The sequence below is a fragment of the Aythya ferina genome (genome assembly GCF_964211825.1).
Source record: "Aythya ferina genome assembly, chromosome: 4".
Classification (NCBI taxonomy): domain Eukaryota; kingdom Metazoa; phylum Chordata; class Aves; order Anseriformes; family Anatidae; genus Aythya; species Aythya ferina.
The window spans coordinates 57838428-57854381 of record NC_140300.1 but is presented as its reverse complement, the minus strand read 5'-3'; the positions used below and the strand labels follow the sequence as shown (position 1 = coordinate 57854381).

At 36.9% G+C, this 15954-nt stretch overlaps 1 protein-coding gene across 5 annotated transcripts in view; it reads left to right on the top strand.

Moving 5' to 3' along the window:
- Nucleotides 1-5263, top strand: part of MTNR1A (melatonin receptor 1A) — a 49025-nt gene extending 43762 nt beyond the window's left edge. For 4 of the 5 annotated variants that reach the window (XM_084519201.1, XM_084519204.1, XM_084519202.1 and 1 more), the window contains one exon: nucleotides 1802-5263. In XM_084519201.1, the coding sequence (XP_084375327.1) occupies nucleotides 1936-2670 (735 nt within the window). In that variant the 5' untranslated portion in view covers nucleotides 1802-1935 and the 3' untranslated portion in view covers nucleotides 2671-5263. The remainder of the gene's footprint in view (nucleotides 1-1801) is intronic. The other variant, XR_014693072.1, reaches the window with a different exon arrangement.
- The last annotated feature ends 10691 nt before the right edge of the window (nucleotides 5264-15954 follow it).

Sequence of the window (15954 nt, the reverse complement as noted above, 5' to 3'; positions counted from 1 at the left end):
CAGTCTGGCAGTGAATTTGCAGGAAAAAAGAATAAACAACTAGAGACACCATAGAGAGAGATTTATAAATCTACATACAAAATCTATGAAAACTAGTGTAGCAGTCTTTTAGCTGAGGCCATTTATCCTAACTGCCACAAGTATAAATCTCATACATGGTATTTCATGCTTGTATTAAAACTTAAAAAAAAGGGGGGGGGGGGACACAAGTATCATCCTGTGACAAATAATTGCTATATTTTTGTCTGAAGGTGTTTGCAGATTTAATATTCCTCCCTGACCACGTACAGTATAAGTATAGTGAGAGAATATATATTTTAAAAAATTAAATTTCAAGATAAAATACAAAAAACTATTTTTGAGAATTATAGCAGCTAAAATGCACAATTAGTTCATAGGTATTTTTGCCTTTTAAAAGTCTGTTCTAACTTATTTGTATTGTGTCTGCTTAAGATAAATGTATAACACAGGTCACCAAAGCTAATTTGGATTACTAATGAAATTCTGTGTCATCTAAAGCTAGCAATATACTTTTCTTAGAGGTTGCAATAGGTGTTCATATTTCATCTTTAGTGAATAATCTCAGAGCTCCAAAATACGATTCCAAACACAAGCATACTTATATACACACATATATACATTTGTATACCTATACCTCTCTCTCTATATATATATATTTACACATTTATAGCTTTCTGTTGATATGGATGCAAATAACTAGACATATAAATGTAGTAGTTATTTTTAAAAAAGATAAAGAAAAGCTGTATCAGTGTATCTGGTGAATTCCTCCTTAGAAACTAGAACGGTTGGGAGGTACTCGGGTGGATTATTGTTAAAATATTTAAAAACAAACAAACAAGAAAAAAAAGAAAAAAAGAAAAGAGAGAAAATATATTATCTATGCTCAAAAAATATATTCAAACTGAATGTAATTATTTGTCTCTGTTGTCTCTGAAGAACAGAGAGGCGTCTAAAAAAATAAGAAAACCTAAAATATTTTCCCTTTGCTTTAATTCACAAATGAACTAAGAGAATGGATGATTGCTTAATTTTTCAGTTAGGAGACAAAGAAGAATGTGGCAGTCTGTGGGAACTGTCTTGGTCATTGCCTGGCATAAGTTGTTTTACTGAAGAGCATGTCTCTCAATTTAGGAAAGACAACTTAGTTTGTGTCCAGCTAGACTCTTAGAAATTCTGACTTTAAATTCCTATGATGCTACTTCTCAAAGTATGAATTGCAATGGTTTAGTTAAGTGTTATCTAGCAGATACAAAAAGATGTCACTTCAGTGGTAGTTTGAAATACAAATGGAAAAATAGATTTTCACTTCAGAACTGTAAAAACTAAGGGGTAATGTAAGGAAAAGGAATTAAGTTAAATATGGAAGGTAAATGTGAGTTTTGAAATGTATTAGCAATCATTTTATTTATGCTGATTTTTCAAGAGAGACTATCTATTTAAAGCCAAACCAAGTCTTAAAGTTATGAATATTTTAATATGATCTGAATTCTGAGTCTCTGTGATTAGGAGAATCCAAATAAATGAGATGATAAAAATAGTAGGTCATGGTAATTAAACCCATAGACAGTTCTCTTTTAGATGGTGCATGTTTAAATTCAGCATCTTCTTTAGATTAAAAATGAGTGTCATTTCTGATATGCAAAAATTAATTTCAACCTGGAAACTAGAAATTAATTAAAGTGTTCCACTAAGGATGGTTGTTAATGTTTTGAGAGCAGAAGTGATGGAAGAGAGCAAATGAGAAGCTAACACTTTTCTTTTTATATTTATTTTGCAGGAAACATATTTGTGGTAAGCCTGGCAATTGCAGACTTGGTCGTAGCAATCTATCCATATCCACTGGTCCTCACATCTGTGTTTCACAACGGATGGAACCTGGGATACCTTCACTGCCAGATTAGTGGCTTCTTGATGGGCCTAAGTGTCATTGGATCAATTTTCAATATTACCGGCATCGCTATCAATCGATACTGCTATATCTGCCACAGCCTCAGATATGACAAGCTGTACAGTGACAAGAATTCTTTGTGCTACGTTGTTCTTATCTGGATCCTAACAGTTGTTGCTATTGTGCCCAACCTGTTTGTGGGGTCTCTCCAGTATGACCCCAGGATTTACTCATGCACGTTCGCACAGTCGGTGAGCTCTGCATATACAATAGCAGTCGTGTTTTTCCACTTCCTGCTTCCCATGGCCATAGTTACTTTCTGTTACTTGAGAATATGGATCCTTGTTATTCAGGTGAGACGAAGGGTTAAACCAGACAACAACCCCAGACTGAAACCACATGACTTCAGAAACTTTCTAACCATGTTTGTGGTATTTGTACTGTTCGCAGTCTGCTGGGCTCCCTTGAACTTTATAGGCCTTGCTGTGGCAGTCAACCCAGAAACTGTAATCCCTAGGATTCCAGAGTGGTTGTTCGTGTCAAGCTATTACATGGCATACTTCAACAGCTGCCTTAATGCTATCATATATGGACTCCTGAATCAGAACTTCAGAAGAGAATACAAGAGAATTATTGTCAGTTTTTGTACAGCAAAAGTTTTTTTCCAGGACAGTTCTAATGATGCAGCAGACAGGGTGAAAAGTAAACCTTCTCCGCTGCTTACAAACAACAATCAAGTGAAGGTGGACTCTGTGTGAAAACTGGAACCCTGTTATTGTCCCTCCACAGCATCCAAGTAAAGTATCTGTTTTAGTGGAACTACTGTTAAACATTATAGTGAAGTATCTATTCTACACTGAAGGCACTTTTATTGAATCCTTTGCATGGTATCTGGGAACCCAAGTTACAGAGCCGTGACATGCAGTCCCTATTCTACATTGCGGTATCTTTCATATAACACAGTGACATCCTTAAAGGAATTACAAATTATGCATGGATACTTCTTTCTTTCTTTCTTTTCATAAATGGAGATAAAGAACTAGACATAGATTGAAACAGAAATATCCGCATTGCCTGGCTCTATAAAAGCAACCACAAAGCTATTCCCACTGCTCTCTGCTTGCTTCTTCTGGCCAAGCTATGATCCTGATTCTAAAACCACTGAGAACTTATTTTGAAAGATGAAATCAGGCCATTAGGAAGCGTATTAGGAAATGTGCAATCAAGCTACTTGAAAAGTCATCAGGATTTTTTATAAGTACCTATACCTATATTGCTTTGCTCCTAAAATGGACATGACTATACATTTTGTGGAGGCTAAACCTCATCAGCCCTCCTCGGAATGGCCTTCCCAATAGACTTCTCAATTTTAAAACAGTTTTTAGGTGGAGAAATATGAGAACTGACTCACTATCTTCAAAGCTACAGAGGCAGGAGGCTAAACAGGAAGGAATAAAAAGAGACATGATTTGTCAGCTTAAGCCATTTGGGGAATTAAAAAAAAGGTGTAGGAGGAGTGGAGAGAGAAATACAAAATACCATTCTTTCTGAAGAGACAGAAATTCACAAAACTGGGAAGTTCCCCTGAAGGAATTCTGGGGAGACACCTCCTAAAACATAAGCAAGGAAGGACCATTGTTTCTCACTTATGTACAGTATGGAATATCTGAAACTCTGCAAGAAGATAAATGTTTTTAAGAGGGACTGTGGGTGAGGATGACAGTTTGTCTGGTTAGTGGAATCTTAATCTCATTAAACCTTGGGAAATGACAAATATTTACAGAACAAGCATGTGACATTTCTCAGCTCAATCTCCTGAGCATAGCCTGAGACATGTAGGTTATTATGTTATCTGCCATACATACACTTTTCAAAATAATCATTAGGTGTTTACCACAATCATGAAAATAGTCTAATAACTTAGAACAATTGGACACATTTAAATAATAGAAGATGATACTTATGGCACTGGTACAAGGAGGAACACATGACTTTCAGGACAGGTCCTGCTACGTGGACTTTCCACAGACAAAAAGGAGGAACCACACTGTGAATGGAGGAAGCACAGCTAGACAGGCTGACTCCTGTGACAACGAATCTGTTTATAACAAAGTCCTCTGGGGGAGGAAAGCAATTGACAACAATAGGATTCACCTTCAAACTGACTTTAAAGAGAAGGAACATTTAGCTCTGGATAAAGGCTCCAACTGTCCTACCTTTTAGTGCTCAAGTGTTCATACCTGCACTGATGTTCAATTACGCTTGAGCTTTTCCATGCCAATTCCAATCACTTCAACTGGACTTGGAGTTTCTGTATAGCCTGTCATATGTCTGTTAATCTATATTTAAAAGTGGACTACGTAATTCATTGGAATTATTACTTGCTGTACTGGAGATTTTCTTGATCTTATATGGTTTAGAAACCAACAGTCACTCTATATTATTTAATTCCTTAAACACTCTACAGATCTAACAGTATCTCTTCTTTCTTTGATCATAGATTTTCATCCCTGTGACTTAATAATGAACCAGAAAGGAACACTTTCGTATTTACTTGAAAACCCCACTGACACTTTGTCAATGACCAGCTTCTTACCTTAAAAATAGGTGCCTCATGTTCTCACATGGTCGTGTCAAGTTGACAATGGAACTAGCAAACATCATAAAAACCTGGAGCTGAACTCACCAGTCAGTGCATTGCCCAGGTGCTTGACACATCTTTGTTTACATTTGCCAGTCAGAACCACTGTGTAAATAACCAGCTCTCTTCTATTGTGGTATCATCATATGATGTGGTATGATACAACTTGATTAACAGCATAAATTATATCACAGCTTTCTTCACTGTGATTTCATCCTCAGAGGATGCTTAGCTCTGTAATTTTATCGCTTTATGTGAACTGATTTCAGAATAGGAAGGGAGGCATGACCACCTTATAAGAAAAGACATTCTTCATGTAAGAAAAAACACTACTTAAATTCTTACAAAACTTGCCTTATTTAAAGCATATTTTCAATGAAAATAATGTCTTATGATGCATCTAATAAAGTAGCATACAGATAGTTAAAGTAGCTTAATCATCAGTAAATTTAGAATTCTCAAAGATTTTCCACTTGCCATTGGCAACAGAAAATGTACATGCTTATCATGTCTACATATGTATGAGCCAATTCATATACTGTATCCAACATTGTGAGTTATCTGAGGAATTAAAGTCCCCTGTAATTCACAAGTGCTAAAGTATATTTTTGATGATAATGAAAACGGTTTGCTGTATGCAATAAAACCTATTATACCAAAGGTATATATTTTATTGAATAGGCCTGTAATAAAAATGGAGAGATTTTTTCAGATCTGATATTTTGAAATATTTGTATTAAATCTAAATCACAGAAATGTGCATGTTGGTGATGTTATGCGCTGCTAAATATAGCAATAATTTTAAGAAATTAATCTCTTGTTCTTCTTTGGGTGAGGGAGCGGGTTAGTCTTTAGAAAGTAATTTAAGTTAATAAAACCAAATGATGAAAAAAAAAAAAAAAAAGAAAAAGAAATACCTGATGCCATCTTCAAATTAATTCTTCATTTACTGCCATTCTCAAATACGGTTCAGTCAGGGCATGCAAAACAACTCACTGCAAAAGGAAAGGAATACTGATGTAGCAATGATTTCTTTCAGTTGGCTTCTATTCCCTTGCAGGGGTCAAAGTGATTCATGTAAGACAGTGAGCGGCCTTGCCAGATCATTGTCGTACAAGGCAGTGTAAGTCAGCCCATCACCAGATCAGACTCTATGGTCAAGGTAAAAATGACTGATGAAGATAATTGTGTTTTCCTTCCACTATCATGAGATGGAGTTAGAAACTTAGCCAAATTTAATTTGCTTCTGTGCAAGTGAATGAGCCATGACATGTTTTTTTACATTCCACATCACAAAATTTTCCTCCGTATGCAAGGCTAGCATAGCACACATGCAATGTTCAGAGCTCTGTCTGGAAGAGAGAGTAGTTGTCCCATTGCAGCCATAAGTTTTGGAGGGATTTGAACCTAAACCACAAGTTCTGGCAGTCTGCCATACACAGAGGGACCCATCCTTTCACTGCTTCCTATCCACCTCTGTTCTGAGCCCCAGTGAAGACAAAGGACCTCTGTGAAGGAGCTTTGAGCCCCCTGTATGCAAGACACTGAAGACTTATAGCCTGATTGACCTTGGCTTATGCTACAAGAATTTTTCTGAAATCACAACCTTGACTATGTTGGCAGTCCATATGTCATCTTATATCACCACAAACTGAGCCCTTACAGACAGATGGTTTTATCTTCATCATTTTATCTTCATCATCTTCATTGCAAACTTCCTTTAGACAAGGAAGTTTGGCATTATTTCATTTTCATCAGTAGAGAGAATTAATGAATATATTAATATTTTTTAACAGGGCATTTATTGTAGTTAAACTGTGAGTGTATGCAACAATGTTATTTCATTTGGGATAGCTCACGTGAGAGCGCTTTGCACATTTTTTTCTTCCACTGAGCTAATAGATATGCACATATCTATATATAAGCACATAGATATGAACCAAATACATGTAGTTTTAAGAGGCATAAGATACAGAAATGATTTTACTATTTTTCTTTTTCCTCTTACATATTTTAGAAGCTAGTAAAGTCTGTGAATAATCAGTAATAAAAAAAACTATTGTAATCAATCCCTGCTGCACTGTATAACACACCATTCTATAATCAGTTAATATCACACCTTTTTCTTCTTTTGGACCACTTCTGAAGCAATACAATGTTAAATCTGATAAATTCAGATGTGTTGAAGGGAACTGTTACTTCCCTTAAACTGCACTTTAAGAAATAATCAGTAAAAAACTCCTTTAAATATAATACACAAGCACACGAGTATATGTGGCCACCAAATTTAAAATAGAAACTCAGATGAACATCTTGTGCACAAACTGGAGTAATACAGATGGACTGTTATTATTTAATTCTTTTCCAATGACTGCACTTTCTAAGTATGATTAATATGGTTTACAAATGATTAAGAACTACAAATGTCTGTCATCTTGTCACTGAGGCTTGGGAAACTGCAAGTGCAAAAGCCAAATTTATTGAAAGAAGAAAAAAAAAATGGAGCGGTGGCCTAGCTCATAACCTATGCACTGCATCTCCAATTTTTGCCTGTAAGTAAGAATTGCATTATATAGTTTTATGAACTTACTCATTAAAAATATTACTCCTACCTCAAATATGTGTCTAACACATTACAGTGAAGATATAAACCAGTTATTCCAGAAAATACGACCAAACAGCAGCATGGGACAATGAACAGGTCTCATTTTCAGCTCACATAAACCAGCACAGCTTCTCTGATTTGTGTCAGCTGGGGATTTTGGCATATTAGATTTCATTAATATGGAGAATAGCTATTTTACGGTATTACACAAGCAATATTTGTTCCATCTCTAAAGAACCCATTATTGTTGGCTGCACAGGTTGTGGAAGAATATGAATTTGCCTACTGAATCTCTGCAAAATTAACCTCAGCCAGTGTAACTCTCCCTGTGATTTTTCATTTTCTAAGTAAACATATGAAGTCAGAAGACTTATTCCGCTTCAATGTTAATTCTACCTATATTAATAGTACCTATTTAACAGATATCTAGATAATTGCACCAATACAAGAGACATGTTCAATACAGAGACAAGAGGGACTACCTGCAAGTATTCTTTGCTTACTCTGTCTGTATATATGCAAAACAGTTTCATTTAATAGCAACACAAATTTTTCTTTGCATGTCTGCTTCCAGATTCTAAAAATGTTTTTACTCAAATACATACTCTTCACTCACTTGGTATGTACAAATATTCAGTTTTCATAATGTATGCTAAAGTCTGGGTGATACAATGAGATTATTGAGCTTATGGTTCAAACCAAATTGGTTTTGCACACATCTTAGGCTGCGGAATGTTTTGCACAAAGCATTACCTATATGATCCCTAAGCAGACATACAAAAAAACAATTGTACTGATTTACAGGAAGAAGACTCAATAGAGCTATCAAGCACCAAAATACAATGTCAGCACCAGGAAAGCCCTAGATGCTGTCTGGAGGAAGCATTACTGTCATTAGCTTCTGGAAGCCCTCTGTGATTACTTTGAAAAAGTTAAATAAAAATGTTATGTAGATCAATGGATAACACATGCATGCCTTACCACCTTCAAGTAAAAAGAAACATCCCACAGATACTGTATTACAGTAGATGTTCATATCCAACATACAGAAATGTAGCAACTACAGGTACATTAAACCAACTCTAATGCCCAAACTCGGAAGCCCAAACTTCTGTTTCAGACTAGATGAAAGGCTAATATGCCAATAATTTTTCCACTACCTTCTAGACTTTCCTAGTAGTTTAATAACATGCAATGTCTCTCTCATCATAAATTTTGCCTAGCCTGACAGATAGAGACATTACAGGATATGAACAGTTTCCTTCATATTTATGTTCACACAGATCATCTTTTGCAGCCAATTTTGATGTTAATGCAATATTCCAGGACAGCTCCTGGCAATTCACCACCTTCAAAAATTAGCCTGTCCTCCTTTTCTATCTCAAACCTTGGATATTCATTCCTCAGTTCTGAATGTACTAACAGCTTAGCTGTCCATACAGCTGTCCCTATACCATCTGTCTGTACCAGTGAATGTATGCCACAATTCTTGACTCCAGAATGTCCCTGCCCCATAAGGATCCATTATGTCCACTTGTGCTTTTACAAGGAATTTGATATCAATTGAAGACCCTCTTGTAGAAAAACTTAATACAACAGTTTCAGTAATAGTCACACTCAGGAATCAATAATTTATACATGCATTTTAATCTATAAAATGAATAAAACCCCACTAGGCTCTGTTCACTAAATACATGCTGTGCTGTACAATCTTCAAAATAATTTTATTTCTTTGAAATCCTCATGGATCCCATTAAAGCCCCCATTTTTAACTCCACATCAGGAACCAAGCTATTGTACTGAGAAAATAAATAGTCACTAGAAGAAGGGGAGCATTTGAAGTCTCCTATGAGCTGTGACAGGAAGAGAAATCAAATTCACTAAATATTACACTGAATATTGAATCATTTGACAGAAGATAAGTATCTGTTACCCAAGTTTTTAAGGAAAAAAAAAATTAGACCTTGTTTCAGGAAAAGCTCAGAAAAAAAAAAAGGAATAGTTAAGTCAGTAAGGAAGCATCCCTTATGTTACCATCAAAAGCTTTTTATGAGTAAAAGGGAGCCCATTTTATATATGAAACCGAGATTTTATTGCTAGTCTAATTAATGTTTTAATAGTCTAATAAAAACTGCAACAATCATTCTTAGTCCAGTTGCAACCACACTAACTCCAAGTCCAGATCAACTAATTATTATATAAAAGCCTCGTTGACAATATGATTCAAGTCATTATACACAAATCTTCCTAATATCTACCCTTTTTCTTGTTATTGTGCCCATCCTTCCAAAACACCTCCGGGTTGTTTCTATGCTCCTCTCTGTTGGGATGAAGAAGAGGTTATGAAGTTTTGTTGCAACCCTTAAAGCCACTGAAACCTCCAAACCTGAAGGAAAAGACCACAATGGGTGCTGCTTCAGTTTGTGTAAATTTGTTTATAACCCTCTTTCATTTTCATATTTAACAGCATGTCTGATGGAAGTAGTGGAATAGTCACTCCCTCATTCTACAGGAAAAAGCATCTGAAACACAACAGTAATAGCCCAGTGAAATGTCCTATGTTATTGGGACATCTTCTGTCATGGGAAACTCAGGGAACAATGAAGATACAGGGGAGGTATTTTCTAATCCCAAATGGATTTAGAGGTATCTGCCCTTGGTGGGGAAGCTAGGGGCCAGACACTGGGTTTGGCATTAAATAGGGTTCTCTTATCTTTTTTCTTTTATTGTTTCTGTTTTATGTCTTCAGGACAGATCTTACATTCAATTCACATATTGTTAGAAAACTGTTGTCTGGGAAAATAGTAATCAAAAGACAGAATCTGTCTCACACAATAATTTCACTGCTGTTACAAATTAAGTGTTTTCAGAGTAATTAGTACAGCATCCTGAAGGAATTAGCTAATTAGGAAGTTTCCTTAGTAATCCAGAAAAGCAGTTTTTTTTCTTTTTCTAATTTATCTTCTCAGAATGTTTGCTTGATGTCAAAGAAGTGTTTTCATAATACAGCTAATACTATCAAATGAATTATTTCTCATCAACTAGCAGAATTCAAAATAAATTAAAAAAAAATCCAACTGGTTGTCAAAGTAACAGTTGAGTCATACTTGCATTGAAACTTGAAATAAAATATGATCAAATCTCCAGAATAACTTTCAAATAATGAGAGTAATTTATCACACTTTTCTTACCTAGGACCTAGCTTGCATATAAACAGCAACACACTCATCAAAGAAGCCAACTGCCACTGTTTTTCACAAATGGGTACGTATGTTTATGAAGGCAAGCCAAGAGACTATTGAGTGTTCTCATAAATAACTCATCAGAGTGTCATTGGGTCACATCTGAAGATAAATATTAGTTACTACAAACTGATCATGTAAGCATAGTTAAGGGCAGAATGATGATAGCATAGGAAGATGGAGTGAAAAAAGTTCCATCCCTAGCAGAAATACACAAATAAAGGCATTCAGAGCAGCATCTGTAGCCACTTGAAAGAGTTGCATTTCAGCCTCACCTGGCAGCCAAGAGGGCAAACTGCATTTTGGAGTGCATTAAACCCAGCCTAGCCAGCCAGTCAGAAGGTGTGATTATCCAACTACGTTTCACAGTGGTGCAGCCTCACCTTGAACACTGTGTGCAGTTCTGCACTCCACGATATAAAAAGGGCAACAAAGGTGGCAAAAGGGCTGGAAGGCATGTTCTGTGAGGAGAGGCTGAGACAATTTGGGTTGTCTGGAGAAAGAGGCTGAGAGGCAACTCATTGCTCTCTGCAACTTCCTGAGGAGGGAAAGGGGAGAGGGAGGTGCCGTTCTCTGCTCCCTGGGAACTGATGACAGGATGTGCAGGAACAGCACAAAGCTGGGTCAGGTGAGATCCACACAGGACACTAGGAAACATTTCTCTACCATGAAGGTGGTCGGATACTGGGACAGGCTTGCTAGAGAGGTAGTTGATGCCCCACACCTGTCAGTGTTCAAAAGACATTTGGACAATGCCCTCATGAATATGCTTTAACTTCTGCTTAGATCTGACGAGATCAGGCAGTTGGACTCAATGATCTTTATAGGTCTCTTCCAACTGATCTATTCTCTTCTCTTTTATTTGTTGTTGTTGTTCACAGTCACCTCATACACAACCTTTGGACAAAGTTCCATGACAATGAAAAATACAATTTAGCATATGTCTGTGACATTCTTGATTTCAACTCTTCCTTCTATTTTGGCAGAAGAAAATGTTCAAAGAGAACCCTGATAACACATTCCAAGTATGTTTGGATACAGCTGGGTATACATAATTGAAGGCAGCTATAAAAATTAACTTTGCTTTCAGTAAAGAGTTTGTAACAGCCACAGGGAATGATGAAGGCATTTGAAAAGCATATGAATTGTTTTGTCAACACCAAACAATAAACTGGACTACACTGAAGTATTTGACTTGCATTTCCCGTATTATCCTACTTTTCATTTCATGGCCAGAACTAATGTTTTCTAGCTGGTGGAAATCTTAGTGGAAAATTTTGCATTGGATTTTGCATGTGTGTATGTACACAAGCTGCTCTATGTAGAAAAACAGAAGAGAATGGCTACTACCTTGAAAATCACCCTGCAGTGGGTTTTCCTTCTCTCTCAGCCTGATTTCTACACTCTCGTCCCTGCCAGCTTAGGAAGAGGTGGAGTAACCACAGCTGTGGCTACCCTGCAGAGCCAGCAGACTCCTGCTTTGGGCTATAATACTGCCTGTTCTGGCACCTTGTGGTGCTGGGCTGGGTGCTGGCTGAAGCACCACCTACACCTAGGGCAAGGAAGATTACTCAGGAGGATTTTTATGGTCTGTACTTTTTCTGATTACTTCTGGTGAATATGGAGAACGCAAAGCTATCACTGTTTCATTTTACTGGTAATCCTAATCATTTTCTTTCCTAGGTAACAGAGAATGCAAATTTAAACTGCTAATACCAGGGATCAAGGTATTAATAGACTTCAACTGAGTCATGACAGTAGATGCTGCGAAGTTTTTCTTATTATCAAGGCTTGCAGCAATGGAGAGTGAATCTGATTTCAAAGGTGGAAATTTAGAATTTTCTGTTTTTTCTGCTTTAAAAAGGAAGTACTTTAACACTGGAAATGAACCAAAATATAATGCAAGTAAATTATACCAAACAGCACCATTACTTTTCTTCAAATATGCTACTGCTCATGTCAGCAGATCTTGCAGAAGAAGCAAATGAAAGCAATGAAAACCTGTCAAGAGTTACTAAATGATTTTCTTCCAGTCACAATACTCAATACTAGGCTAATTTTATTTTGGAGGAGTAGAGGACTTTGTGTGGTCTCATTCAGATGGAATGTATCATCGGAACACCACCATTTTTCTTCCTTTTTAAAGGATACACCATGAAGGAATAGGTAAGTTATGTGCTAATTCAAGCCTGGAAAAATATATCTTCCCTGATCAAAAATCCCTCCTTTGTTTTAGGGCTAAACCAGTACATCTTTTCTTTCACGTACTATCAAATTTGTTTAATGTTGATACGCATTACTGCTGCATTACAATCCCAGGATGGCTATACTTCAGTAGCAAATGGCACAACCAGCACAAATTGTTCCTCTTACCAGTCATCGAATACAATATGCTTTTACATTAAAATGTAGGATAAATTCTCCCTAATCAAATCCACTCCATGAATTTAATTTCTTTCTGGAAAAAAACAGTGAGACTTAATCAGAGTTCAAAGTAACAGACTGCAACTTGTCTCCTGGGTCACAGAAAGTCATGATTGCTAGCCTAATTCTTCACAAACCATGAAATAGCATACAGAAGCCTAAGAATGTTATTAAAAACACATATGATTTCAGAGTAGTTTTGACTTCCATTTTTAGGTCTTTAAGAAGCAATTATGCTCATATTTTCAATCTTTTCTTAAAACCCTGAGGACTAGACACTTACTTTTTCTTGAGTGATATGTTCTGTAATGGTTTGTTTGCTAAAACAAACAAATGTATCAATCCTACTGAAATTACAAGACCTACACTGAGATAAATATTTGAAAACCAGGAAGAAGCACCCTCCATCTACTTCCCCCATACTCAACACAATGATGAGCTTCACTAAACTACACTGTTGCTTTATTATCTGAATGTAAAATAGCTTGTGAATAGTCAGGTGGATGAATCTATCCCTCTATCTTTTAACACACCCATTTGGTCATTCCTTTCACCTAGCATTTGCAAATAATCTTAGGGAGGGTGAAGCAGTTTGAGGAATGAACTGCATGCTATGTTTACCAACTTTACTGAGAATTTTATTGCTACCCAGTACTAAGTGAAATTTGAATAATAAAATGCATTTAAAATAAATAAATTAGTAACACAATAAAACTAACATTATCACTCAAATATTCACCTAAATTAGTTGTATTAGTTATAGAAATATATTTATTTTCTCAAAAAACACACACACACACAAAAAAAAACAAAAAAAAAAAAAACAGGATGTTATCCCAACAACTTTTTTTTTTAACCCTTAGATAATTTCACATATTTGTTTGTTTGTATGTTTGTTTTTCACCTAGGATATCTGTAATATTAAAATAGTATAGTAAAATAGATTGTACAAAAGAATTGACAGGTTTCGATCACGCATCCCATAGATCATAAAAGGCATACAGGTCATTATGAGCACATGCCAATTGGAAGGCCTGAAGAAAAGACTTACGTTCAGCTCATACATCACTTCCAGTACATGAGTAGGCATGTGCAAATCTGTATGGGCAAAATGGTGAGGAAACATCCCCTCTATCCAGCTCTGTATAGCCTTTAGTACAGAGCAGCTGCTAGACAGAGATGGTGAAATTTCCTTTCAGGAAGTATTTACTACTATGGAAGCATGAATGTGCTTCAAGAAGACTCATGGGGCAGCCCTGGTTAGCAACTAGTAGAGAAGGCCTGTTTGCCAGTAAAACAAGAGAATCTTGTCAATTTGCTTTTGTAATATTATTCAGGATTTTACAACAGTCTATAACTCTGACAAAGTTTATCTGTACTCTCCTTACATAAGAGTCCTGGGATTAGGAACCGTGTCTGAAAGTTTCAGTACGTTTTAAAACTATCAGTTTTAATTTGGATTGTATTATCACTGTCTTTACATTGTCTCCAAATTAGAGATTTGAAATTAAAACCAAAGGAGACCAGGAAAATAATTTAAAATATGCATAACAATTGTTAGCTTGCTAGCTAAACTTTTGCAAACCTAAAAAATACACATTTCCACATACACATAAAATAAATGGCGTTAAAAATATAGAAGCATGTTAGAACTAAAGAAAGGATTAAAAACAAAACCAAAATCAGTATACCTTCTCACAGAAGGTCTCAAAGACCACTGAACATGTTGCCCTTGTCAGTTTGCCTACACTGTGCGAATTTGCTTCAGGAACTGAAATGCACATGACTATAATGTTTCGTGGGCTTCATCCTCTCAAGGAAACCAGAATTTGGTAAGAACTCATGGAAGCTTATTAATTTCTTTCATAAGGTGAAGCACATAAAGAAACCTGAGGAAGGACTGTAATACAATACAGTATGAAGGGATGCTTTTCAAGCATCCTATCTTGAACCATTCCCTGCTTTTACTTCAACATAACGAGGCAAGAGAATGATGAAACAGCCTCAAAGTCTAAATGCAGCCATTTTGTAGGTATTCATAGCTCTTTGCACCCAGCAGAGAATGAAATTTTGGTCTTTATCTAATTAAGCTTTCCCACCACTACATTAAGGTCTCTTGACTTTTGTGCAGTGAACCACTAGATAAATATAGTTACCTACTCCAGCACATGCACGCCATGACGGTATAAATATGTATAGAGCAGAACACGGGAACCAGGAAACGTATTTAGCATTATGAAGGCTGTGTTCACTTTTTCAAACCCCCAAGGGATGACTGACCTGGGTGTTTTAACCCTGTGTGCTCTGAGCAAGCCCTGGGTGCAGACCTCCACCCCTGGAAGTCTCTCACCACCTTTCTGGATGACAACCGGTGCCTCAGCTACATGGCACCAGCTCCAACCACAGCCCATGCCAGCCACACACAGCGAGCTTACAAGCTGCTTCAGGCCCTCAAAAAGTCCTGGAAGTTTGAGGGTATTTAGGCCAGCTTTACCTAGCTGGAGTTCCTGGGAGGGATAAACGGCTCAGCCTCTGCAGCCAGGAGCCCCTGTCACTATAGCCAACAAAATGGCTGACCTGAGGGGCTTGGGCCCAGGCCTACCTTGACACCCTCCTGCCAGGACGACTATCTTTTAATACTAATTCAACACTTCCTGCCTTTTAAGAGGAAACAAGTGCCCTCTGTCCAGATGCCTGGTTCCACTATTGACCCAGCCACCTGCACTTCACATGGCTCTGCCATTTTTCTCAGTCTTTACCTTTTACCATGACTAAGAAGGCTGCAGAAATGTTCCCAGGCCGTGTCCAGTAGAGCCGCTGTTTGCACAAAACAGGAAAATATCAGGACATGTTAAAAATGAAGGCTAAGGTTGTTTTCCAAAGTATTGGAGCAGGAAAAGGTGGTGGGCATTCACAAGCATCTACTGAAGAGAAGTGGTAAGTAAGGAGAGCAGTGCGTAAGCATGATCAAATCACAGGGTTGGCAGTGGCTTATTTACCACAGTTTTCTGTGAAGTCTGAGGGGGGGGCTGCTGCTTGACAAGCATGTGGATCACAGAAAAGTGGAAAAGATCAGTCTGTTATGGAAGACAAACAGGAAGGCAATTTTCAATTAAAGTCCAGCATTTTC